Raw genomic sequence first — 25,030 nt, 5'->3', positions numbered from 1 at the left:
GGGCAACGACCCCTCGCCCTGCCAGGGATGAGATGAGGGTGCTGGTGGCAGCTATGGGGTCTCTGCCTGGGGGGGGTTGATGGCCAGGGGAAGCCCGGGGTGCCCCTGCCATGGCCAGCCCTGACCCCCCCTGGCCACCTCACGTCCACTCGGGGCCAGTGCTGAGCTCCCTTGCTGGGGGGCTTGGGGACATTGCAAGGGATAGGAACAGGGGCATTGCAGGGGGTGGCCGTGGGGACATGGTGCTGGGTGGGAATGGGGACACCGGGGATGGGGACACTGCAGGGGTGGGCACAGGGGGCTGCAGGAGTGAGGTCCCCTCCCTGTGAGCCCCCCCGGCCCCCCCAGCTCTGGCTCTGCCCTGTCCTGCCCCGCTCCAGAGCTGCAGGCAGAGGCCAGAGCCCCGTGTCCCCGCGCCCGGGGTGTCCTGGGGGACCCCGGGTCCCGCCGCCAAGTGCTGATGGCGCCGCTGGCGGCAGTGAGGGCCCGGCAGCAGCCCTGGCGCTGGGCCGCGCTCGCCGCCCCCTCGCCAGCCCCCGCGGGCTGCCGGCACGTGCTGGCGGGCAGCCGGATCCGGCGAGACCTGGCAGAGCCCCCGCCGCCGCGCACACGGGCCCCTTGTCTGCCCGCGGGGCCTTCCTGCAGGAAGGGCAGAGACCCGGCGCCCGCCACAAGCTGCCTTTGTTCCCCACTGCCATTTCCCGGCCAGAGCCGGGGGGCCGCCGGGGGCCGGCGTGGGCGATGGTGCCTCGAGGCAGGGTGGTTCCGGCCACATCCCATTCCCATCCCCCTCCCACCGCCATGCCTTGACGCAGCCTCCTGGGGCCGGTGCAAAGCGTGCCCCCCCACCCCCAATCCTGGACCCCCAGTCAGGAGCCTGCAGTGTGGGGCATCGCCCCAGCTTGTCCCTGGGGGGCTTGCAGGTCTTGGCTGCACCAGATCCTCCTCCCACTGTGGGGCATCACCATGGTCATCCCTTCTCCCACCGTGGGGGACCCCCATGGCCGTGTCCTGCTCCCACTGTGGGGCATTTCTGTGGATATGTGCTGCTCCCTCTGTGGAGGATCCCCATGATCATATTCTGCTCCCACCTCGGGGGGGGTTCCCATGGCTGTGTCCTGCTCCATCCGTAGGCATCTCTGCGGCCATGTCCTGCTCCCACTGTGGGGCATTTCTGTGGCCATGTCCTGCTCCCTCCGTGGGGGATCTCCATAGTCATGTCCTGCTCCATCTGTGGACATCTCTATGGCCATGTCCTGCTTCCTCCGTGGGGGCTCCCCATGGCCATGTCCTGCTCCCTGTGTGGGCATCTCCAAGGCCATAGCCATGTCCTGCTCCATCTGCGGACATCTCTATGGCCATGTCCTGCTTCCTCCGTGGGGGCTCCCCATGGCCATGTCCTGCTCCCTCTGTGGGCATCTCCAAGGCCATAGCCATGTCCTGCTCCATCTGTGGACATCTCTATGGCCATGTCCTGCTTCCTCCATGGGGGCTTCCCATGGCCATGTCCTGCTCCCTGTGTGGGCATCTCCAAGGCCATAGCCATGTCCTGCTTCCTCCATGGGGGCTTCCCATGGCCATGTCCTGCTCCCTGTGTGGGCATCTCCAAGGCCATAGCCATGTCCTACTCCCTCCATGGGGGCTTCCCATGGCCATGTCCTGCTCCCTGTGTGGGCATCTCCAAGGCCATAGCCATGTCCTGCTCCCTCTGCACAGTCCTGGCAGGGTTGTATCCCGGTCCCACTGCAGCAGCAGGATCTGACCTTCATCCCCACTGTTGTCCCAGGGGGAATGCGTTGCTGTGGGGGGCTCCCTCCTTTGGGGCCAGGGCTGCAGGCGGGGTCACTGGCGCATGAGGGGCTGTGCCACCCCACAGATCTCCCGTGGGCCAGGGCTGACGGCAGAGCCGTGGGTGCCACAGTGTGGGGCTGCACAGGGCAGAGCTGGGGGGCTGGGATGCCCTGCACTGTCGGGGGACCCTCACTACGCCCAGGGTGCCACCGCAGGGATGTCCCCATGCCCAGGGCAGGAGCTGCCCAGTGGTCTCCTGCCAGGGCACCAACGCAGACCCCATCCCCAGGGCTGGCAGGGTGCAGGCAGGGTGCCGGCAGGGTGCAGGCAGGGGCTGCGAGGTGCCACCCCGCTGGGGTCCGGTGGCGCAGCGCGTGCTGGGACGAGGCGGGGACCCCGGGGCAGGATGCCATGAGAGGCAGCGGGATGTGGCCCTGCCCTGGCCCTGGAGCGATGGGATGACCTCATGGCTGTTCCCCTCCCAGCTGCTCCCCGGCCCGGCTCCAATGATCTCAGGGCCCTGCCATGGCCCCTCCGCCCCAGCAGGACCCCCCAGCACGAGGTAGAGGGAAACTGGGGCTCCGGGCAGCTCCCCAGCCCCCAACTCAGCCCCAGCTCTGTGCCCCAGCCCCCAGCTGTGCCCACCCCAGCCCTCCTGGTCACAGGCACCGCTCCCCCAGGCTGTGCTGGCTACCGGCCCCGTGGCATCCACAGCCGAGTCTGTGGCCCCCGGGGCCGGGTGGGGAGCGGAGCCGCCAGCTGCAGGGTGGACTCAGCCCAGGAGCTCTGCGCCTCCAGCCTGGCTCCCCGGCCAGCTCCCGGCCTCCTCCAACCCTGCTGAGCCTGCCCCAGCCTCACCCAGCACTCGGGGTCCACATCCTGCACCCCAGCACCCAGGGTCCATGTGCTTCACCCCAGCCCCATCCCCCAGGATCCACAGCCCACATTCCAGCACCCAGGGTCCATGTCCTTCACCCAGCCCCTAGGATCCACATCCCAGCCATCCACATCCTGCGCCCCGGCCCCAGGGATCTGCATCCTGCACCCCAGTCCCAGCGCCCGGGATCACAGAATGCCAGAATCCCGGGTTGGAAGGGACCTCAGGGATCAGCTGGTCCAACCTTCCGTGGCACAAGCACGGTCTAGACAAGATGGCCCAGCGCCCTGTCCAGCTGGACCTTAAAAGTGCCCGATGCTGGGGAATCCACCGCTTCCCTGGGGAGATTATTCCAGTGGCTGATTGTTCTCACTGTGACAAATTGCCCTCTTGTGTCTAATTGGAATCTCCCTGGCAGTAACTTGTACCCATCACCCCTCATCTTTTCCCCTCGTCTTTTCCGTGTGACCCCTTGTAAAAAGGGAGTCTCCGTCTTCTCTGGAGCCACCCTCTGAATACCGGAATGTGGGGATCAGGTCTCCCCTGAGCCGCCTTTTCTCATGGCTGAACACACCCGGCTCCCTCGGCCTTCCCTCATGGGGCAGCTTCCATGTCCCCGAATCGTCTTGGTGGCCCTTCCCTGGCCCTTCTCCAGCCTGGCCCCAGCTGTTTTGCATAGCGGGGACCGAAACTGAGCCCCGTGTTCCAGGTGTGGCCTGGCGAGCGCTGAGCAGAGCGGGACAAGGATTCTTTGTCTCTGCTGGCGATGCCCTTGGCGATGCAGCCCAGCGTCCCGCTGGGTTTCTCTGCCGCAGCAGCCCCCTGCTCGCTTACCTTGAGCTTGGTGTCACCAGGACCCCCCAGGGCCCTTCCCACAGCGCTGCCCCCGAGCCGGGCAGATCCCAGCCTGTGCTGCACTCTGGGATTGTGTGTTCCCAGCTGCAAGACCTTACACTCATCCTTGTTGAACTTCATCAGGTTCTTAAATGATCTGCACCCCACACCCCAGGACCCAGGGTCCATGTTCTGCACCCCAGCTTCAATCCGGCTTCAACACCCAGGATCTCCATCCCACACCAGCACCCAGGGTCCACGTCCTGCACCAAAGCCCTGACCCGCCCTGTCCCGGCATCCCAGGAAGGGCCAGGACCCACTGGCCGTGCCGGGGCCATGCGCTGGCCAGGCTGGGTGGACGTGGCATAGAGGTTGCTGAGAGCTCACAAAAATACTCAGTGCTTTATTTCAACCTCAAAACCAAGGCGCAGACGCCACCGGGGACAGCACGCCACACGCATGCAGCTGGGGCAGATGGATGGAGCCTGGCCCAGCGTGGTGGGGACACTCACAGATGGACACGCACGCGGCAGGACCCACTCAATGGCCAGCCTGGCCCTGGCTCAGCCAGGGCCACTGGCCAGGGCGCTGTGGCTCCTGCTGGAGGAGGCTCTGCCCAAGCCCCGGGAGTGCAGGGACAAGCGCTGGGACATCCCAAGGGACAGCTGGTGGCAGCTGCATTCACATGAAGGGCAGTTGCAGGGACCTCATGGTCCTTCACGGCCGAGTGTGATGCGGGGTGCACCCTGGCAAGCACAGAGCTCCCCAAATTCCAGACAGCCCCTGGTGCTGACAGGCTCAGCCCTCTCCCCCTGCCCATTCCTCTTCCAGAGAGGCTCCAGGAACGAGACCCCCTGCTCTCCACGCACAGCACCGGCTCCCCGGTGCCTCCCTGTGCGGGATGCGGCCGAGCCCTCCTGGCCCGTGGCCACGGCCCCTCCGAGCCAGAGCAGCGGCGGGTCCCCTTCCACCAGTGTCGCCCGGCCTGGCCGTGCAGGAGGAGCAGAGGAGCCTGGGGACGCTGCCAGCACCCAGTTCCCACGCTGATGGCACCATCACCATGCCACCCCCCTGCAGCCGGAGCCCGCAGATGGGGGGTCACTGCCAGTGCCCTTCTCCCGGGGCGGCAGCACCGCTGAACCCCAGCAGGCCCCAGCTCAAGCCCTGGGGCACAGGGGAAGCCGTGCCATGACAGCGAGGACCTCCAGTACCAGCCCACTCGCCCTTCCTCCCCAGACTGGGCTGGAACTGGGGCACGACCCCCCCGCGAGCACCCTTTGCTTGCTGGGGGGGGTGCTTCTGGGAAAGGCAGAGCAGGAGAGAGAGCGTGGATGCTCTCAGCATCCCATGCGCCCGGTGCATGGGACGGCACCGTGGGAGGCACTTCCCTCCCGTCAACATGGGACCCTGCCCCAGCCCCGGTGGGAAGAGCAGTGCCCAGAACCAGCCCCTGGCCGCTGCTCCCGCGCTCACCCTGGGCTCGGAGGGAGCCGGGACCCAGCCCCAAGCCCGGCAGTGTGGGCCCGTCTCTGCCCCAGCCCCACAGCAAAGGTTTTCCAAAAGAAGCCAAGGCTCTGGGCCACTCCGTGTCTGGGTGCAGAGGACCCCTTTTTGAGGACCGTGGCCAAGGACCCCCAGCCTGGAGGAGGAACCATGAGACCACCCAGGCAATGCAAGGGCAGGGCAAGGCTGGCCCCCCACGCCCTGATGCTGGAAGCAGAATTCTGTTCTGCCTGGAGCATCCTCCAAAGAAACAGGCAGCAGGTAACTGCCCCCCTCTTCTGTCCTCCTGCCCATCCTGGTAGCCAGCAGGTAGCCAGGGCAGGGGGTACTGGCCTCAGGGGTCCCCAGGAAGAGCCCCCAGCTCCCCCATAAGAGAGCTCCAGGTGCAGCCAGGCACCATGCACAGACACTTGTGGGGCCCAGGACCCCAGGACAATCCTTGTGGCAGCTCCATGGCAAGCACCCTGGCCCCAGCCGTGGGGCAGCAGGAGAGGGAAGGGGCTTCTCTGCCTCCCCCAGGGGAAGAGCAGCCCCTGCCTGGCACCGGCCCGTGGAAGGCTAGAAGTGCTTGTCCTCCAGCAGCGAGCTCACCACCAGCTCCTTGTTGCCGAAGTCCCAGAAGGCAGTCATGTGGAAGGCCATGTTGGAGAGGACAACCAGGTACTCCAGGAACGCGAAGATGGTGTACACTAGAGGAGGAAACACAGCTGGTGAGGGGAATCTGCAGCGAGATCTGCCCCGGGAGCCGGGGGGGTCTCCTGGGACACCTCCCTGGGGAGCAGGGCACAGGGTGAGTGGCTCATCCCCTGCTTGAACCCATGAGGGAGAAGGAAGAAGAAGGGCACCATCCCTCCTGGGGGAGCTCTCCTGGCCTCTGGCTGGGATTTGACAGGGAAGGCATCACCCTGGCCCCTTCCCCACGCACATTCCCCCTGGCACGGCCAGGCAGCAGGGATCCCACAGCCCTGCCCCAGCCCCCTTACCTCCGGGGCCACAGTACCAGTTGTGGTGGAAGTAGACGCACACGGCAAACGCAAATGTGATGAAGGTGAAGAAGAAGAGCAGCTGCTTCCACTTGTACGACTTGCGCTCCTGGAAGAGGCCAAGAGCTGGGTCACAAACCCGTCTGGTCCCTGGTACCTCCCCCGTCCCTCTCGCCCAGCACGGCAGGGACACGCTGAGGCCACAAGGGGCTCAGCCCTTGCCACTGCGGGTGCCAGAGATGCTGGACCCCCATCCCCAGGGAAGCTCTGCCCTGGTGCCACGCAGCCCCAGGGGCACCTGCAGGCACCGGGAGCCCCCCTGCACCCCGGCTCCTTGGGCACAGCCACCCAGGGAAGGACCACGGGCTGCAGCAGTTGCTTTGGCAGGGCTGTGACCTGGGGACGCACGGGAGGATCGCTCCTACACGGAGATAAACCGAGCTGATGCCAGGGCTCTCCAGAGCAGGGCTCAAGGCAGCCCCAAGGCCAGCTCCCACCCGGGACTTGCTGCCGCAGCCGAGGGGTGACGGGAGCTGCAGGGACCTCCAGCACCATCGGACACCAACAAGCCACGCAGCCCCCAGCAAACACAGCTGACCCCCGAGGCAGGAGCACCCATGGTGGTGCCGGGATGCACACGGGGCCCTCGCAGCTCCCCGAAGACGGGCCAACGGGTCTACCAGACGGTAGATCCTCCGGCTGTGGATGGGGCGGCTGCAGGTGGCCCCAGCTCCCCCGGGCGCTGCCCAACCGCCCCGGTGCGGGGAATTCACCAGTGTGCGCAGGCGGCGGCAGCCGGCGCTGCACCCCCTCGCTCGCAACTGTGCCGGGGAGGAGGAAACCACATGAAGGGGTGGCAGCCGGCGCGGGCACCGTGCTGGAGACAACACACAAGCCACCCTGGTACTGGGGGAGGCCCCATCCTGCCCCCCAGCACCATCTCCGACAGCGCAATGGGCGGGAGCAGAGCACAGGCTGCTGCCAGCTGCCCCCCATGCCCCCAGCAGCGCACAGCTTGCTGCTTCTGTGCTGGCAGAGTCTGTCCCTCCCAGCAAAGGGGGCAGCCCGGGGGCCAGCCCTGGTCCCTACGGTGGGCTCCCCCAACCCACTGCCCCATCTGCACCCTCCCCAGCATCCCTTGAAGCTGTGGCCCCCCTGGGAGCCACGGTGGGTACCAGCTCCAGCCCCCTTCCTGCCTTTCTCCCATCATGCTGAGCATCGCGGAGAAAGAAACTGCAAGCCCTGGGGTGAGCAGGGAGCCCCCATGGCAGGGGAACCCCAAACGTTAGCTGGACACCAAGGAGGAACAGGGGAGACCCCAGTGTCTCCACCCCAGTGCAGGGCAGCCAGCATGGGGGTGGGAGGGCTGGAAAGGAGGGGGTCGGCCCCATACAAAGGGGCCGGGGATGCCACAGAGGGCCCAGACACAGGCTGTTATTCCCGTTTCTGGGTGGGAGGGGAATTTCCCCCTCGTCTGACGTTTCACGTGAGACAAAAACTCCATTTTCAGGGACTGCTGAGAATAAGGAAAATTTAAATTGCCCCATCAAACTTTCCATTACCCCCCCGGAAAGCACGCCGGCGGGCTGAGCTGATCGCCCCGCGAGCGCAAACGGGTCACAGCAAGGACGAAAACCCAGAGAGGAAGGACGGCCTCGCCATCGCCTTCGCCATATGGGGACGTGGGGCCGACGCCGCCTCCGCCCCGCGGGGCCTGAGCCGGTCCTTTCCCGCTCGGGCTGAGGAGGGTCCCCCTCCCCAGTGGGTCCCAGGAGCCTCTGAAGCAGGCAGCCCTGCCCACAGCCCCTGCCCACCAGGAAGCCAGAGGCGGTGGGTGCTGAGCTGTGAGGGTGCGGGGCCAGCGGCACGGCGTGGAGCGTGCGGCGGTGCCAACCCAGGAGTTAAATAACAATGAGCGGCCGGGGCCGAGGCGTTATGTAAAGTTTCACACCGGAAAAGCGAGTCACAAAACAGCCTTGTTTTCCTCCAGGTCCCACGGCAGCGGAAACAGTTGCGCTGCGACGCGGCAGCTGCGTCCCGCTCGTGACAGCAAGGTGAGCCGCGCTTCCCCGCTGGGCTCCCCTGCACTGCATGGCACCGTGCTGCGCTGCACAGCACTGCATGGCACTGTGCTGCGCTGCACAGCACTGCATCATACGGCACCGCACGGCACTGTGCTGCGCTGCACAGCACTGCATCATACGGCACCGCACGGCACTGTGCTGCGCTGCACAGCACTGCACTGCATCATACGGCACTGCATCACACCACACTGTCTCATACAGCACCACATCGCACCGTGCTGCTCTCCACTCTGTCATACGGCACTGCATCGTACCGTCCTGCACTGCACAGCATCATCTCATACAGCACAGCACTGCACCACATCATATGGCACCGTGCTGCGCTGCACTGCGTGGCACTGCACCCTGGGGCACTGCACTGCACCCTGGGGCACTGCAGTGTGCTGCACTGCATGGCGCCGGGCAGCTCTGAACCGCACCGTGCAGCGCCACGCCACTGTACTGTACCACGCAGCACCCCATTGCACTGCACAGCACTGCATCACGCTGCACGGCCCCCGAATCCACACCCTGCAGGAGGCTGGTGCTCCTAGTGGATTTAAGGCACCCCCAGATTCCTCAGAAGGGGCCCCCAGTGACCAGGCAGCTGAACCTCCAGGGATGTCCCCAAGGAGTGCTGCAAGGGGCCACGGTGGGGGACCCCCAGCAAAGCCTGGGCTGTGGGAAGCAGCAAGGTGGCAGTGGGTACAGTCCAGGCTGGCAAGTGGACAGGCAGCGCATCCCCATCGGGCACCGGCAGCTCCCGAAGCCCCCGCCACGCTGCCTGAAGCACAGGCAGGCTGGTTCCTGACGCCTCTTCCTCCTCCTGCCCCAGGGCAGAGGGGGTAACGCTGCAGCACTGCATCTCCCCCCGCGGTCCCCATGCTCCTCCCTGCTACGGCTGGGCATCCAGCTCGGGCTGCCCACGCTGCTGCAGGCACCTTCCCCGAGGAGCCGCAATCGGTGACAGATTTCAAGCCAGCGGCTGCTGAGAAACCTCTGTTCAAGCAACGTGGGCATCTGTGGCGACATGTGCTGCCTCCCAGCCCCCGAGCGCCCCTGGGGACCCACCGCTGGCAGCAGGCACCCTGCATGTATAATCTGCTGGGGCACTGGGCTGAGCTGGACGTGCCCTGGCATTAGGGATTAACAGCTAATTCGCCAGTCATCTCTATAATCCTTGGTCAGGCTGGGCCCAGCCCAGGGACTGGCCCTCCAGGGAGAAGCAGAGGGCGAGCACAGAGGGCACCTCTCCACCCTGAAACCCCAGAGACGCAGGGTCAGCGTGCTGCAGTGTGAGACCGGGGTGGCTGCTCCTACAGGGACACCCTCCAGGGTCCTGCAGCAGGAGACCCCCAGGTTAGTGCCTTGGAGGGGAGCTGGCAGCTCTAAGTAGCCCAGCAGGAGGTTGGAGCCCCCACACTCCATCTCCCTGCCAGGAAAAAGAGGGATAAGAAAATCCCAAGGATGTGGGACACACACTGAGGCAGGGAGGATGGTCTTACAGCCTGGCAAACCCAGGGGGAGAGCGGTGCACCCCTCCTTCCCCAGGAAGGAAGACCCCTGACCCCAGGACTAACCCTGACCCTAAGCCTGACCCAGCACCGGGCAGTACAGAACCTGCTCCCCTGCAGGGCTGGGGCAGAGGGGTGATGCCGGGGCACTCCCATGCCTGGCACCGTGGTGCAGCAGGTATCAGCCACCCAGGGTCGGGTTGCTCCAAGCTCAGGCGGCGTCAGGCTCCCCCCGGCCCTTGCTGGGGCTGCTGGGCTGGTGCAGCTGCAGCTGGCAATGCTCAGCTGCCAACCCTGGCTTCGCAATTTCCTCCTGGCAAGACAAACCAGGGCACCTGGCATCCCCTGCAAACCACTCCAGTTTCACGCAGCCCCCTCCCCGAGCCAGGCCTCTGTAGCCGGACACATGTCTGGCCTAGAAAACCACAGGCTAATTATATTTAGTCCGTCAGCTTGCAGGCTTTGAGCTGAGGCACATTCCCCGTGCACACAAAGGTGAGTCAGGAGCAGGAGCCCAGATGACTGGGGAGAGGAGGAGATTCCGGCTGCACCAACGCAGCCCCATGGGGATAGCCCTGCAGTGCCAGGGACGCTGGCCCATGTGGCTCTGAGCCCATGGAAGGCGCCCGGTGTCTCTTTTCCTGTTGCCGGGAGGAGCCCCCAGCCCCACAAACCCAGCTCCAAGGGCTGGAGGGCAGCTGCTGTGAGCAGCGGGTAGGAAACACCAGCAAGGAGGCACGGAGCCTCCTGCTTCTTCCACTGCCTCCGGAGAGGAAGAAGAGGGACCTCGCAGAGTTCACACCCCAGTTCCTGATGGGGACAGGGAATGGAATGGCAAAATGACATTAATTCCAAACGCAACAGCTATGCTCTCCTGGGATCTCCCAGGCAGTGGCTCTGCTCCTGCAGCCATCCCTTCCCAGGGGACAAGCATCACCCTCGAGGCTACGTGCCGCACATCAGTCCCAGCTCCCCCTCGAGCATTTCTGGCTCCCCTGTGGTGAACCTGACGACAAACTGCCCCAGCACCGAGAGCTCAGCACCGGCATATTTATAGAGGGCTTGTGTGAGCTGCCGCCACCGCCCCCACGGGCTGCCGGCTAGGCGACAGTGCTACCAAGGAGCCAGGCTGAAACCATGCATGTTCACCGACCGCCGTTTGTGGTACTCTCCGCAGGGCTCCAGCAGCAGCTGGAGACTCAGCTCAGCTGTCCTGCTCTGGCATTGTGAGCAAAAGCGGCTTTGCCAGCACTGAGGGGGACAGGAGCAGCAGCGGAGCGAGCAGGGCGCATGCCGGCCAGGTGCTGGTCGCTCTCCCCGTGCTCACGCAGCCGGGGTTTGCACCTGAGCAGCACCTCTGCCGTTGCACCCATTGCACGAGGTGCTTTCCAGAAGCCGCCAGCCTGGGTCCAGGCTCAGCCTGCATGCCCTAGGGAGCACCGGTGGCACAGGGGGACCTGGCCCCACTGATGGCCCTGATGGAGCCAGCCCGGTGGCCGCCACGTGCGTGCATGTGTGTCTCCCAGCCGAAATGCAGCCACTAGTGACTCCAGGCACTCGGGCAGGGGAGAAATATGTTTGCAAAGAAGAAGTGAAACTGCTCTGCTCGGCTGCGTCGCTCATCGCCTTCGCTGTGCCAGAGCCAGCTGTGAAGGAGGGTTTTAAAGGGCGCGCAGCTGGACAGGAGCAGAGAGAGACTGCAGACATGCCAGGCAGGGAGGGCAATGCCATACCAGCCACAGGCAAGCACCAAGGGCTGGGTGTGCTGCCGCTATGATCAGTCCGTAGCTGGTGGCTCTCTGGCTCCATTTCCCTTTTTCCCCTCAGCTCTCTTCTCTGTTTTGCCCTTTCCCCTCCTCCTCTCAGCCTGCTTTCTCTTTTCTTCCCTCCTGCAGAGCTTTATTTTCCTTTCTCTCACCATTTGCCACCTTGCAACTGAAAACACTCTGTACTTCCCCATTACAAACAAGTTCCCCAGCACCTTCCTGCCCTTGCAGAAAGGCAGTTGCAACACAAGCCCCGACGAACACGAGGCTTTTGCAAGACCGATTCCTGTCACTCACGCGCCGAAACTCCGGCAAACCTGGGGAGCTTCGCCCCCTCCAGCAGCGCTTAAAATGTGGTGCCAGACACGGGACTTGAGAAGGGCTCTGCTGACCCCATCCTACCTCCCCAGCCCTGGCGTGGGTCCCCAAGGGGGCTCTGCACAGACCCCCAGCTCCCTCCACTGGAGTGAGCAGGAGGAAGGCCAGGTCCAGCATTCCAGCTCCTCGCATGGAGTTTGCCCTGAAGACAGTCCCAGGTTTGCCCCTGGAGAACCTGAACCCCCCCACCGGGGATCCTCAGCGGCTTCCTCTGCTGAAGAGGAGGGAAGGAAAGGACACTGCAACCCAAGTTGTCCCCCTCACCCGTTCCCTCCTGCCACCGCCGGCTCCAGGGCTGGGGGTAGCAAAGGTGAATGAAAAGCCCCCACAACCAACACAAGTGGAACCGCAATCCGGCCCCGAGATGCCGTGACCCACACGAAGACATCACTTGTGCCTCGTGAGCCTCCGGCCTGGCCAGCTCAGCAGGCACTGCCCAACTTCTCCCTGCTCCTGCTGAGACCGGCAGTTCCCACCAGCCGCTGAGCTTGGGGCGAGGAGGATGTGGCGGCGGCACCGCGCTCGCCACGGCCTCGTGAGCCCCGCCGCCCCTCCTCTGCCAAGCCAGGCAAGCCGCGGGGGGCTGCCGGAGCCAGGCCAAGCCCAGTGGTGGCCACACTGGCCTTGAGAAGCCGTCATGCAGCCCAAGGAACCCCAACAGCAGGATGAGCCCCAGGAGACCCTGCCCGGAGGAATCGTGGTCCCGTGGGAGCGATTCACAGCAGGAACCCAACTGGCCCATCACGGGACAGCGATGGAGCGACAAGGCAGATCTGCAGAGGGACGATAAGGGGGACCGCCCGCTTATCAAAGGATGCCGCCCGCAGCCGCGGGTCGAGCCCTGCGCCTGCTTTGTCCAGACACTTCCAACCTGGCGGCCCTGCCGCAGCCGCGCTCTCCGCCGCAGAGGAACCGGCGCGTCACCCTCGCTCCCTGGGCAACAGCTCCACCTGCCGACACGCAGCCCCGCAGGGAGCTGGTGCAGGGCAGGACGAGCCCCAGCTCCAGGACAGGGCTGGCCCCAAAGGGGTCCTCTCTCCGCGGGGAGACACCCGGCTTTGGGGGGGGGGGGGGGGGGGGGGGCATAGAATCATAGAATTGTTAGGGTTGGAAGGGACCTTAAAGATCATCTAGTTCCAACCCCCCCACCATGGGCAGGGACACCTCCCACTAGATCAGGTTGCTCAGAGCCCCGTCCAGCCTGGCCTTAAAAACCTCCAGGGATGGGGCTTCCACCACCTCTCTGGGCAACCTGTGCCAGTGTCTCACCACCCTCATGGTGAAGAACTTCCTAACGTCCAGTCTGAATCGACCCATCTCTAGTTTTAATCCATTCCCTCTAGTCCCACCATTCCCCGACATCCTAAAAAGTCCCTCCCCAGCTTTCTTGTAGGCCCCCTTAAGATACTGGTAGGCCACTAGAAGGTCTCCTCGGAGCCTTCTTTTCTCCAGACTGAACAACCCCAACTCTCTCAGTCTGTCTTCATAGGAGAGGTGCTCCAGCCCTCTGATCATCCTCATGGCCCTTCTCTGGACACGTTCCAGCATGTCCACGTCTCCCTTGTAGTAGGGGTTCCAGAATTGGATGCAGTACTCCAGGTGGGGTCTCACGAGAGTGCAGTAGAGGGGGAGAAACCATGCATGGTTAGCCATGCACCCCTCCAGGCAGCTCCCCTCCTTCAACAGGGCTTTTCCAGGATGGGAGGAGGAAGCCATGCCGGGTGGTGGCACCATGCTGTATGGTGGCACGTTCAGCCAGGGCATCGCTGCACCCCCCTGCACTTCCACCCAGGGATATGCTGTGTCCAACACCTCCTCGGAGGGGACAAATGAAGACAGGCTGAGAGAGTTGGGGTTGTTCAGCCTGGAGAAGAGAAGGTTTCTAGAAGCTTTCTAGAATCCCTCCCTGAGGGATCTAGACCCGATCCTCCCTGACCCGATCCCGAATCCTCCCTAACCCAGCCCTGATGGTTCAGGGACACGTTACACACAATCTCTCTGCCCGCAGTCCCTGCTACACACAGCGACGTGTACCCATCACCATTGGGGCGCGCAAGCTCAGAGCTCAGCCCAGGGCACAGCCACCGTGCCACAAAAGAAAAAAAAAAAGACAAGCCAAAAAAGGCAAAATAAATAAAGGAAGCGGCAGGAGAGCTGCCAAGGAGTGACTGCTGAGCTCCCATTACCCCCTGTCACCAGAGATAACACATCACTTCCTAGAGAGAGGGGAACCCCAGGATCTCCAAAAGTCCCTTTCATAGGGAATCTTGCAGCCAAACTGCTGGAAGCTTCTTTTCCAGGTCCCTGAAACCAGCCAGCGAGGGGACGGGCTTGGTGAATTGCCGGAAGGGGATGATAAACAGACATGATGGAGCAGGAGCCTCAGCAAGGCACTGTGTAACCGTTTGAGCAGAGCCCACGCTTGGCACCCACCCTGCCCGGCACACGGGCCCTTCTGAGAGACATCCTCCCAGCCCTCCCCAGCTTCCCAGCCCTGGGATAAGGGCACACACCTCCAACAGTTCCCCCTGAAGGTCTCTGCTTTGCAAAGCGATCACCTTCCTGGGGCAACACAGTTCAGGGAGCCTGGGGACCCTTCCCCATACAGTACTGGGGACTGTGAGGGTTGGACTGGGCGAGACGCATCCCTGAGGAGCAAAGGACAGAGAGGTCCGGGGAGCCCAGAGACCCAGGCAAAGCCGAGCGTACAGGAGGCACACACACGCAGAAGCAGCTTTTGCATGCGCAGTTTCAAAGCCGAACGCCCTGCCCCGTCTGCCTGCGGCTTTGCCGGTGCCCCCAGTCCAGCACCCATGCCACGAACCAGCACGGAACCAAAGCTGCATTCAGGGGATGGAGCCAGGAGCCCCTGGCGGGACCCTCTGCCCGACCCACTGCCCAGACGGTGGGTCCCTGAGCCCCCTGGCCCCCTCACAGAGAACAAGACCCACAGCCAGGTTGCTCAGTGCAGTGATTCCTGAGGGAAAGGGATAACACAACACCCGCTGCATTCCCAGTTTGTCAGACCAGCACGTTCCTGGTTCCCCAGCCCAGAGAAGCCAATTTCAGCTCAGAAACAGGCATCCTCAGGCAAGGAGAAGGGGCCAGCAAACCCAACCCCACAGGGACACTAATGGGGTGGTTTTCAAATGTCAGTTCTAAGTGAAAACCAGAAATTAAAAGATACCTCCCCACTCTGTTTTGCTAAACCATGAATTTTGGTGACCACATTTGCCAGTTTCACCCGGTGGTGGTAACTCCTTTAGCACCCAGTCACGGTTATTTCACAAGCGAGCGACAGCCGAAGCCCTCCGCCGCCAGCCAAGAGCCCCCTCCCCAGCACTGCACAGAGAGAAGAAAGGAAAGTTTCTGTACCTCGGGACTTACTGTGTGTTTCTTAGTCATTCTCCAGAGGATGCACGTCAGGAGCATGTGGCCCAGAGCCGACGTGATAAAGACGATGAAGGCATTTTCGTGGATTGCTGAATCAACAAGACAACAGGTTTCCTGTTAAATCTGAGCCAAGAGCAGAAAGGGGACGCGGGGCAGGCTTTGGGAGGGTGAGGGACTGCTTTCTGCGGGATGCAGTCCTGCTGGGAGTCCCAGCACCCAGGAGGTGCTGTCTCCCAGCACGAGGAGCAGTCCGGGGACCAGGGTCTTTGCAGGAGACAGGCACAGCACGGCTCCACACCCCCTGCGCCCACGCAGAGAAGGGGAAGGAGGATTTAATGACAAAGCTGCTCATGTGTGCCTCAGCCCCCTGTAAGCCCGGGGCTGGAGAGGAATGCAAGTTGCTGGAAGACTTATCCCAAAGGTGCCAGGAGGGTGTTTATGTGCTCTGGCACCTGGTCCGAGAGTCTCCATTGCTTCACATGGCTGTAAAACCTCAGGCACCCTCGAGAGCAGCTCAGCATCACCACTAGTGTTCTAGGGATGGGGAAACTGAGGCACGGAGGGTGGTTTGCAGAGTGAGCCAGTCCAAGATCCACAAAGAGCCATCTTCTGGCCTCCTGCATTATTTACCTGCCAATTAACAGTTGTCATCAGCATCATCACCAGCCCCGAGGCCATCCTGTGTGTCACTGAACTAGCACAGATTTAGGGTCCGGCTGGAAATGCAGCTGCAGCAGCACTAAGCCAGAGCAGCTCACGAAACCCCGAAGCCACACACAAAGCCCATGCAGCTTCAGGTGAGTTATTTTCACACGAGTGCTTGTATTTAAAAGAGTTTCCCAGCCTCTTCTCCAGGCACTGAACCACAGGCTGAATTCCCAACCACCTGAACGTAAGAAATGATCTTCCCTGCTTCCCATCTCCATTCCAGGGGAAGGGAAACCACGCGAGGAGTGACGGTAAAGGCAGCTGTTAGAGGTGAAGACGCGAGCCATGTCCTGCAGAGATGATTAGCCTGAGCCCGTTCTCATCTCAGCACGGCAGCTAAGGTCTGAAACTTTCCCCGCAAACCTGAGATTAGTCTGTAATAAGGATCTGAGAAAACTGGGTTAGCCTCAGCTCTCAGTGCGGCTTTGGCCCAGCCACTCTGCCACACTTCAGTCTCCTCCTCACAAAGCTCTGCACAAGCCGAGCAGAGCCATCGGCCACGAAATGAGGCGCAGGCAGAGCTATTCGGGTGACAACACGCTTTGAGGAATCCAAACCCCAAAAGAGCCCTGAATTTCTAAGCCCTGATGCATGAGAGAAGCCCCACGGTCAGTCCACATTCCCCTGCCATGGCGGGGGCAGCTGGGGACAGCGGCAGAGGCAGGCGGGGTGGCAACAGGATGCCACACCGTGGGCAACAGGGACTGCTGGCAGGAGACAAGGAAGGTGAGCTGGACAGGAGCATCCCCTGGACCACAGACCTCCATCAGCTGGAGGTTCATGTTTGAGTGATACAGGACTAACTTCTATTCTAATACTTGGGAAAACCTCACTTTTAGAAGACTCCAGTGTCTGAATTTGGGAAAATATTTCCTTTATAGCCAGCTAGACTATGTGGGATTCAAGGTCTCGGTGTTTTCGAGCCTTGCCAGCTGTGGGGATGAGGAGCGAGACCCAGGCACTTGACCCAAGCTGCCAACAGGACTATTTAATACCATGAACGGCACATTCAATATAAATTAGGAAGTTTGCTGTGGAGTCTCTCTCTCCCTTGATGGCAGCGGTCCAGAGAACTCCTTGCCCCGGTGCCAGAGCCCTGAGCCCTCCCCTTCCTCCCAAAGCCGCAGCGCTCGCAGTGTCCCACATTTGCTGTCCCCTGCTGGGACTGCACAGCTTCCTGCTGATAATTGGCTGAGTATAATCCTTGTGTATCTTATATCGGGATCAATACCGGTTCTTTAGTATTATTGTTAATTATTTAGTCTTATCCTATTAAATCTATTTATATTTCAAGCCTCATGTTTCCTTGTTTTCCTCAATTCCCCTTCCTGGGTGGGGAGGAGTCATCAGGTGACAGAATAATTGTCTAAAGGTCAATAAATCGTGCTGGGTTTCTCAAACCATAACACCATCCCAGATCACCAGGCTCCACTACGGATTCCCATCCTCACCCTAAAGGCTGGGGAGGCCCTTGGACTCTGCTCAGGACACCACAGCTCTGAAGCCACCAGGAGTACTGGTGAAGTGGAAGCCAGTGGGCACCCAAACGGTGGGAAGCTTCATCACACCGACAGCCAACGCACCGATGACAGGCGCCGGCACGGACAGCTCTGGGCACAGCTCCCGAGCATTGGGCAGGTGAGCAGAAGGGCAATAATCTCTGCACTGTGAGAGACAGAAGCATCTGTGAGCGGGAAAACAAGCAGCGTGCGCAGAGCGCCGTCAGCTGCTGGGGCTCCCGAACTCGTGTGCCTGTTTTCCCAGACAGCCCGTCACTTTGGGATGCAAGATGCAACGTCTCCAAACACCCGTTGTGACAGGGAATCCTGACAGCGCCTGCACTGCTCTGTGCTTCAGCACAACACCCTGCTCCGATGGCAGTGGCGGGTTGGGGGGAGCCTCAGAAATCATCCTCCTGGTCCTCTGCAGTGGGGCTGGACCCCTCAGCCCCACAGGCACCTTCCCAGCCTTCCTGGAGGACTCCCATGGCCACGGCCCATTTCCAGTTTGTTGCTCTAAGCAGTCGCAAGCCTTCCCTGAGCAATGTGATCTAATTGAAGACGTCCCTGCTTATTGCAGGGGGGTGGGACTAGATGACCTTTAAAGGTCCCTTCCAACCCAACACATTCTATGATTCCCGATCCCCGCCTTTCAAGAGCTGGTATTCCTCACCCATTGTGTGTATGAAGATACTCTCAGTACAAAAACATAGAATCATTGAATCATTTAGGTTGGAAAAGACCTTCAAGATCACCAAGTCCAACAGTTAACCCAACACTGACAAACCCACCACTACCCCATGTCCCTCAGCACCACGTCTGCCCGGCTTTTAAATCCCTCCAGGGATGGCGACTCCACCACTGCCCTGGGCAGCCTGGTCCAATGCTTGACAACCCTTTCAGTGCAAAGTTTTCCTAATATCCGTCCTAACCCTCCCCTGGTGCAACTTGAGGCCATTTCCTCTTGTCCCATCGCCTGTTCCTTGGGAGAAAAGACCAACACACCCCCCCCCCCCCCGGCTACACCCTCCTTTCAGGGAGTTGTAGAGAGTGAGAAGGTCTCTCCTCTTTAGTCTCCTTTTCTCCAGGCTAAGATCAGCTGCGTTCCCACCTCCCCGGTCTCACCTCCCCAGCTGCAAGGAGACAAACCCTCTTCTGACAGCCTCCCCTCACCAGCACCGCTCCAAACCTTCTCAGAGCTCTGGCCTGGCCTCTCTCTTTACGAGACTTTGTGACTACATCCTCTGGTGTGGTCCCACAGCTGGATACAATACCCACCATCATCACCCTCAAACTTGTGTGCAGGGACAGCCAACACACGACTCTCCCGCTGACAAGTCCCAGAACCAGGTTTGTTTCCACTGCAAGAGCACCACCTTGCTGGCTCGTGGATTTGACTCCTCTCAAGTCAACCCTCGGTGCCTCCTCCAGATCTCAGGATTAAACAGCAGCTGGATGTCATCACTGGCACATAAATTCATTTCAGATGAGACCGTGCGAGAGAAGGGCATTTCCCAACCTATCGTGACTGTATTTTCCACACACTGATTCAACCTGAAAAATTCTGATTTTGTTTTCAGGTCAACATGGGAAATTTTACCCACACAATTTTGTGGGAGGGAATTTATAACGCAGCTGGAAGAGAGCGTGGGCTGGAAGCCAGCTCAGAGCCAAAGCCAGAGCTCAGCAGCAGAGACAGAGCGGATAGCAGGGACAAGCGCTAACCTGCCCTCGCTCAGCTGTGGTGACGTGCGTTCAGTGTGGCCTCGGCACACAAGTGGGAACCAAGCACTAAAATCTCATCCTAGGATCGATACAAAAATTCAGTCTATGATTTCAGCCAATTATCAGCAACCAAAAACTTTGAGAACAGGGCTATTTGCACATTCTGGACATAACCTTGCTCTATAAATACTAATTTTAATAGAACTTTTTTTTTTTTAATTTACCTACGTTTTTTTCCCCTCCAAACTGACTCCTTCCAAAACACTGGCGCGAAGCGGAGCTCTGCAAAGCCTGCGCAGCTGTGAATAAGCCTGCCGGCATGCCGGCGAGCGCAGAGCGTGGGAGGAGACACCTACCATAGTTTTCAGACGAGGACACATACGTCAGAATAAGGAGGGCGAAGTTTTCCAGCAGGTTGAGCAGCAGGTTGAAGTGGCACAAGCGCAGGTAGCGTGGATGCGAGCAGTGGCAGCTCTGGTAGTGGTTCCAGTAGGCGACCGCCACCAGGAAGCGGGGAGCCGAGTGGAGGCCGATGCAGAGGCGCCAGACGTAGCGCTGGGGGGTCTCACCTCCGATAGCAGCGCTGATGGAGGGGAGGTAGTTAGGGACCTGCAAGAAAGACAGGCTCATGGGGAGAGTGTCACATCATCATATTTATAGCTCTCCAAGACTCTAAAACTGTTCTGTTTTTTTCCTAAATAAGCTTATTCCTGTTTCAAAAGCCAGGGAACGTAACACAGCAACAACCCTGTTTCATCCCCCAGGACCATGCAGCCCCCAGCTCTGCCGGGACAGTCCTCGGGTGCGGGGATGCCCTGCTCAGGGTCCTGCTTGGGTTTCTTTGCTTTATACTTTATTTAGTGGTGGTCCCCCATGTGTTCTTTACCTCCAGGTTTGGGGAGAGAGGAGGGGAGGGTGCACAGTTTTGTTAGCCCAACTCTAATGGAAAGAGCTGACAGCAAGAGCAGGCAAAGACAGTGTTCAGGGAGGAACATAAAAGCAGGAAAACCATCAATACAGCCCCAGAATAAACTCCTGACCTCCAGAGTTTCACAGCTTGGGGACTTCCCCAGCCAGCTGTGTCACTATACAGCAGGTAATCCACTCTTCCATGATCCTGCTCAGTCTCCCCTGGACAGAACTCTGCATCCCCAGTATCCCGCGGAGAAGCTTTCCCCAGATCGGCTCCTCTCTGCTTGAGGAACCAGCTCCTTTGTGGTTGCCTTGAACCTGCCACCTCCATACGATGTCCCCTACTCCTCATGCTGGCAGAGGGGTGCAGTGGATCCTGGCCTGCCCTCGCCAGGCCAGCCACGACCTCAGAGGTCTCTGTCTCACCTCTCTCTGCTCTCAGCCCATCGTCTCTTCCCATGCACAGCCAAAGTGCCCTCCCTTCATCACCCCAGGAACAGGAGATGCCTGACACCTCTGAGCATCCTCGCTGCCTGTGCCATACACCCGAGTCATGAGGAGGGGACACAAAAGCACCCTGTGTGTGCACATACCTTATTTCTCCAAATCAAACTGCCCTGGCATTTCATTGCTCCATTATTCCCTCAGCAGCCTGTGTCACCCTCCCTGCTCCAGGACCTCGGCATCACCATCGGCCTGTGTCACCCCACTGTGTATGGGCATGAGGAACAACACAGACCCCCAAAAAACACTGGGGTCATCTCCTGCTGCTGTGAGAATGGCCACCTACTCCTGCCCTCTGTTCCCAGCCTGTAACCGGATGCTTCACAGAATCACAGAATGGTGGGGTTGGAAGGGACCTCTGGAGACCATCCAGGCCCACTCCTCCTGCCAGAGCAGGGTCACCCAGAGCAGGTGGCACAGGAACGCGTCCAGGTGGGTTTGGAATGTCTCCAGAGATGGAGACTCCACCACCTCTCTGGGCAGCCTGTGCCAGGGCTCTGCCACCCTCACAGGAAAGAAGTTCCTCCTCATGTTTAGGTGGAACTTCCTATGCTCAAGTTTGTGCCCGTTAACTCTTGTCCTGTTGCTGGGCACCACTGAAAAGAGCCTGGCCCCATCCTCCTGACACCCACCCTTTCCGTATTTCTAAGCGTTGATAAGGTCCCCCCTCAGCCGTCTTTTTTCCAGACCAAAGAGACCCAAGTCCCTCAGCCTTTCTTCATCAGAGAGGTGTTCCAATCCCCTAGTCATCCACACTTATGTGTGCTTATCCACACTTGTGCCACAGCTGCTTGAAAGCCCTGGGGAGGAACCTCATCTGGTCCCTTTTGGAAATCCAGGCGGTCACCCTCAACCCAAGCTCCCCAGGCACGTGCTTGTGACTCCTCTGAAGAACTCTAGTGGATCCGAGGGGCAGCAATTCCTTTTATAAAAGCTGGGCTAACTCTTCCACAAGACAATATACTTATATCTATAGCCTCACCAGATTTATTCCTTATCATAATCATCATCAATGTGCTCGGTACAGACACCAGCCTGACCAGTCTGTATTTCCCTATGTCCCTTTTGAAAAGCCAAACCCTCATCTGCCAATCCTGAGGTATCACAAGTACAATAAAATCATAGAACCACAGAATGGTTCTAGGTTGGAAGGGACCTTTCAGATCATCGAGTCCAACCATCAACCCAACACTGACAAAACCACCACTACCCCATGTCCCTCAGCACCACGTCTGCCCAGCTTTTAAATCCGTCCAGGGATGGCGACTCCAACACTGCCCTGGGCAGCCTGGTCCAATGTTTAGTAACCCTTTGAGTGTGAAAAGTTTTCCTAATATCCATCCTGGTGCAACTTGAGGCTGTTTCCTCTTGTCCCATGGCCTGTTCCTTGGGAGAAGAGCCAGACCCCCCCTGGCTACCCCCTCCTTTCAGGGAGTTGCAGGGAGCGAGAAGGTCTCCCCTCAGCCTCCTTTTCTCCAGGCTGAACACCCCCAGCTCCCTCAGCTGCTCCTCACAAGACTTGTGCTCCAGACCCCTCACCAGCTCCGTTGCCCTTCTCTGGACATGCTCCAGCACCTCAATAAAGCAGCTTGTTCAAGAGCCCATAACACATAGAATCATAGAATCATTTAGGTTGGAAAAGACCTTTGGGATCATCGAGTCCAACCATCAACTCCACTCTACATCTGGTGGGAAAGCCCAGAGGAAGAGAGGAGCCCTGCCACCCCTCTGGCTGACCCAGCCAAGCAGCTGCCACCTCGGAGGACTTTGCATTTTGCTGTGAGAGTCGCTTACCCCGCAGTGGGTCGCTGTCGTCTCCTGGAAGTGGAACAGCAGAGACCAGATCACACAGAAAAGGAATCCGAAGAGTGGGCAAAACACAGTCCCAACGGCCAGCGTGGTAAAACGGAGCCGGAAGAGAATCCCATCTCGATCCAGGGGCAGCGGTACTTGTAACATCTTGACGGACCTGAAAACAACAAGCAAATGTTTGATGGGGATTGTCTGTCCTCCTGCAAGGTCCAGCCCCAAACAGCCCTGGGCAGGGATGCACACACACAGCTAGCAGAGGCGGCCTCTCACACCCGTGTTTAATGGCCGCGCAGCCCTAGGGTGGGCACCAAGGACAGGCGGCCGAAAGCACCGTCCTGGAGACACAGGAAGCCTGAGACTCGTGTATAACAGCGAGCAGGGTCCGAGCAGCAGGGAGGAGCAGGCAGCAGGACGTGCGGGCAGTGGGACAGCCGAGCTGTGCTGCAGACCGTGAGACCGATGGGGCTGGAAGGGCACGTGAGCTCTTTTCGGCAGGGCTACGTCCATCCAGACCGTTCCCGGGCTGCGTTCAGAGCCGCCGCCGCACAGGACAGCGCTGACACAGCCAGAGTGCTGCGTGCTGCCTGCTGCATCTCCTCCAGCACATCCCCAACCACCCCCAGCATTGTCCTCACTCCGCTGCCACCAGCACCATCCCAGCCAAGTGCTCAGCACTTCTACAGGCAAGACTCCGGCTGCAGGATCAGGACCTTGCAAGTCCCACACCTTGCACAACAATGCAGCTGTTGCTTATCAGGTTGTGCAAGCCGGGACAAGTGATTCATCAAGCCTGGCAGCCCGTCTCTGGCTCAGGGCTCTCCACCAGCTCCATCCTGACACTCACTGGCTGCCCTCTCGCCCTCAGCCACGGCTCTTCATCCTTTAACCTTCCCATACGCGCTTGGCCGCAGCCCAGCTGCCCTCAGACCACCGGAGTTAAAGCCACATTAAATCTGTCCCAACCATCACAAGCGTCTTCCTTTGGGCTCTCCTCCCGTCACGCCTGGCTCCGACATCTCCTGTCACAGCAGGCTCCCCCCACCTGGGGACAAAGGGCACAGAGCAGCCCAAAGGAGGGGCTGCGACGTTCTGCTCTGAGTGAGCAGTTTGGGTGTCCCTGCCTCACCTCACACACCGTTCTGGTTCCAGCACAAATCCGATTGACAGACAATCCCGCAGAAGCCAGTTACCAGCGAGGGCAGCAGTCTGGGCAGCTGCCCCAGGGCAGCGCGGCCACATCCCCTCCTCCAGCACCATAAGCCACCCCATCGGCGCAGGGATGGTCCCCGCCAGCGCTGTGGCACCTCAGCACCAAAAGGGATATGGAAAATGCAGCTCAGCCCCCTCGCCTGGACTGCGCCGCTGCTTTATGGGCTGCTGCGGGGGTGGGATTTATTTGCAGGATGAAAGCAAAGCGAAAGGGCAGCTCCATCCTAGTTCTGCTGGGGCCCTTTGGGGCCGGGACTGCAGCACACTGGGCCGAGGTGCAGGGGGAGTGGGATCCCCTGGCCAGCCCAGGCTGGCATCCCTGGGATGTGCCCCCAGTAGAGCCCCCAGCCCCGAGGGGACGCCCCTGAAGGGCAGGGCAGGTCTGTCAGAGCTGCCCAAAGAGCAAGGCCTGGGCTGGGAGGGGACACAGGGCACCCTGAAGGGGATGCTCAGCTGCAGGGACATGCCACACACCATGTCACGGGGACGTCTGGGGCCTGGGGACATCCATGGGGGACAGCCTTGCAGCGAGGGGGGCACAGTGTCCCTGCCATCCCCAAAAAGGGGATAACCCTTCTCACAAGGGTCTTGCCCAAAGGAGGCAAATAAAAAAAAGCAAATCTGAACACATGCCAAACAGCCCCAAGCCTGCCCTGCACCAGAGGGCCCACCACCCCGCAGAGAACCCCCCCAGACACATCCTCTGGGGATCTCACAGTGCTGTGACCCCCCTGGGTACCCCACATCCCCCAGAGACCCCCCCCTCCAGGTACCACATAAGCCCCTCCAAAACATCACACCCCCCACAGGCACCCCACACCGCCCCAGAAAAGCCCCCCAGGGATCTCACAGTGCTGTGACACACACCCCCCCGCCCGGGTACCCCACATCCCCCAGAGACCCCCCCAGATCCCCCCCACCCCCCTCCATAACATCACCCCCCCCGGGCACCCCATAATCCCCCGAACCACTCCCCATTCCGAGACCTCACAGTTCGTGACACACGCCCCCGAGTACCCCCACCCCCAGAGACCCTCCCTGCGGGTCCCCCCCTCGAGACCCCCAGGACCTCACAGCCCTGCGCCCCCCCCCCCCCCGGAACCCCACTTCTTCCCCAGCCCCGCACCGCTCAGCCCCCTCCGCGCTGCTCCATGCCCCGGCCCGGCACCGCTGCCACGCCTCCTGCTCCCCTTCCTCCTCCTCCTTCTCCTCCTGCCGCCGCCCGCCCCTTCCTGCCGCCGCGGACAGGCCTTCTCCCGCCCGGGCCTTGCTGCTCCACAGCCGCGTCCGGGCCCCCTCAGGAGCTCCCCCTGCCGCCCAAACCACCCCAGCGTCCCGTCACGGGCCCTTTAAGGCTGTCGGCCCCACCCTCTTGCGTTGCAGGACGCACCGCGCCCCAGCGCTCTCGGATTGGGCCGGGGAGGAGAAATCCCGCCCTCAACGCCCCGGATGTCGGGCGGGGCTGAGGTGCGGTGTTCTGGACCCTTCCGCAGCGTTGGCTCCGCCCCCTCCCTCGCGTCAAGCCAATCGGCACTCAAGGCGCGGCGGACGCAATCCGC

General features: G+C 60.9%; 1 protein-coding gene across 7 annotated transcripts; it reads right to left on the bottom strand.

Annotated features, from left to right (window-relative positions):
• Positions 1 to 3,885: 3,885 nt before the first annotated feature.
• PGAP2 (post-GPI attachment to proteins 2) lies at positions 3,886 to 24,757 on the bottom strand. Of its 7 annotated transcripts, none has more exons than XM_054210432.1 (6): positions 24,598 to 24,757; positions 22,245 to 22,419; positions 19,391 to 19,643; positions 15,085 to 15,191; positions 6,006 to 6,097; positions 3,886 to 5,694 (listed from the first exon to the last, which is right to left on the bottom strand). In XM_054210432.1, the coding sequence occupies exons 2-6, from the start codon at positions 22,407 to 22,409 to the stop codon at positions 5,340 to 5,342; spliced, it is 972 nt and encodes a 323-aa protein (XP_054066407.1). In that variant the 5' UTR covers positions 22,410 to 22,419; positions 24,598 to 24,757; the 3' UTR covers positions 3,886 to 5,339. The 7 variants fall into 7 exon arrangements, with proteins under 7 accessions (XP_054066407.1, XP_054066397.1, XP_054066388.1 ...); XM_054210422.1 differs by lacking the exon at positions 24,598 to 24,757 and adding an exon at positions 23,946 to 24,113 and having other exon boundaries at positions 15,097 to 15,191; XM_054210413.1 differs by lacking the exon at positions 24,598 to 24,757 and adding an exon at positions 23,946 to 24,109.
• Between the last annotated feature and the right edge of the window lie 273 nt (positions 24,758 to 25,030).

The sequence above is a fragment of the Rissa tridactyla genome, chromosome 1 (assembly GCF_028500815.1).
Source record: "Rissa tridactyla isolate bRisTri1 chromosome 1, bRisTri1.patW.cur.20221130, whole genome shotgun sequence".
Lineage (NCBI taxonomy): Eukaryota > Metazoa > Chordata > Aves > Charadriiformes > Laridae > Rissa > Rissa tridactyla.
Note: the sequence above shows the minus strand (reverse complement) of the source record. Positions and strands in the feature narration are given on the sequence as shown.

Coding starts and splice junctions, on each gene's coding strand:
- PGAP2 (XM_054210413.1), bottom strand. CDS start 24,025: ATGGCAGGGACACTGTGCCCCCCTCGCTGCAAGGCTGTCCCCCATGGA. Junction 6,098..15,084: donor AACACACAGTAAGTCCCGAG/GTACAGAAACTT, acceptor GGCCTCTTCCAG/GAGCGCAAGTCGTACAAGTG. Junction 5,695..6,005: donor GTCTACTTCCACCACAACTG/GTACTGTGGCCC, acceptor TTCCTCCTCTAG/TGTACACCATCTTCGCGTTC.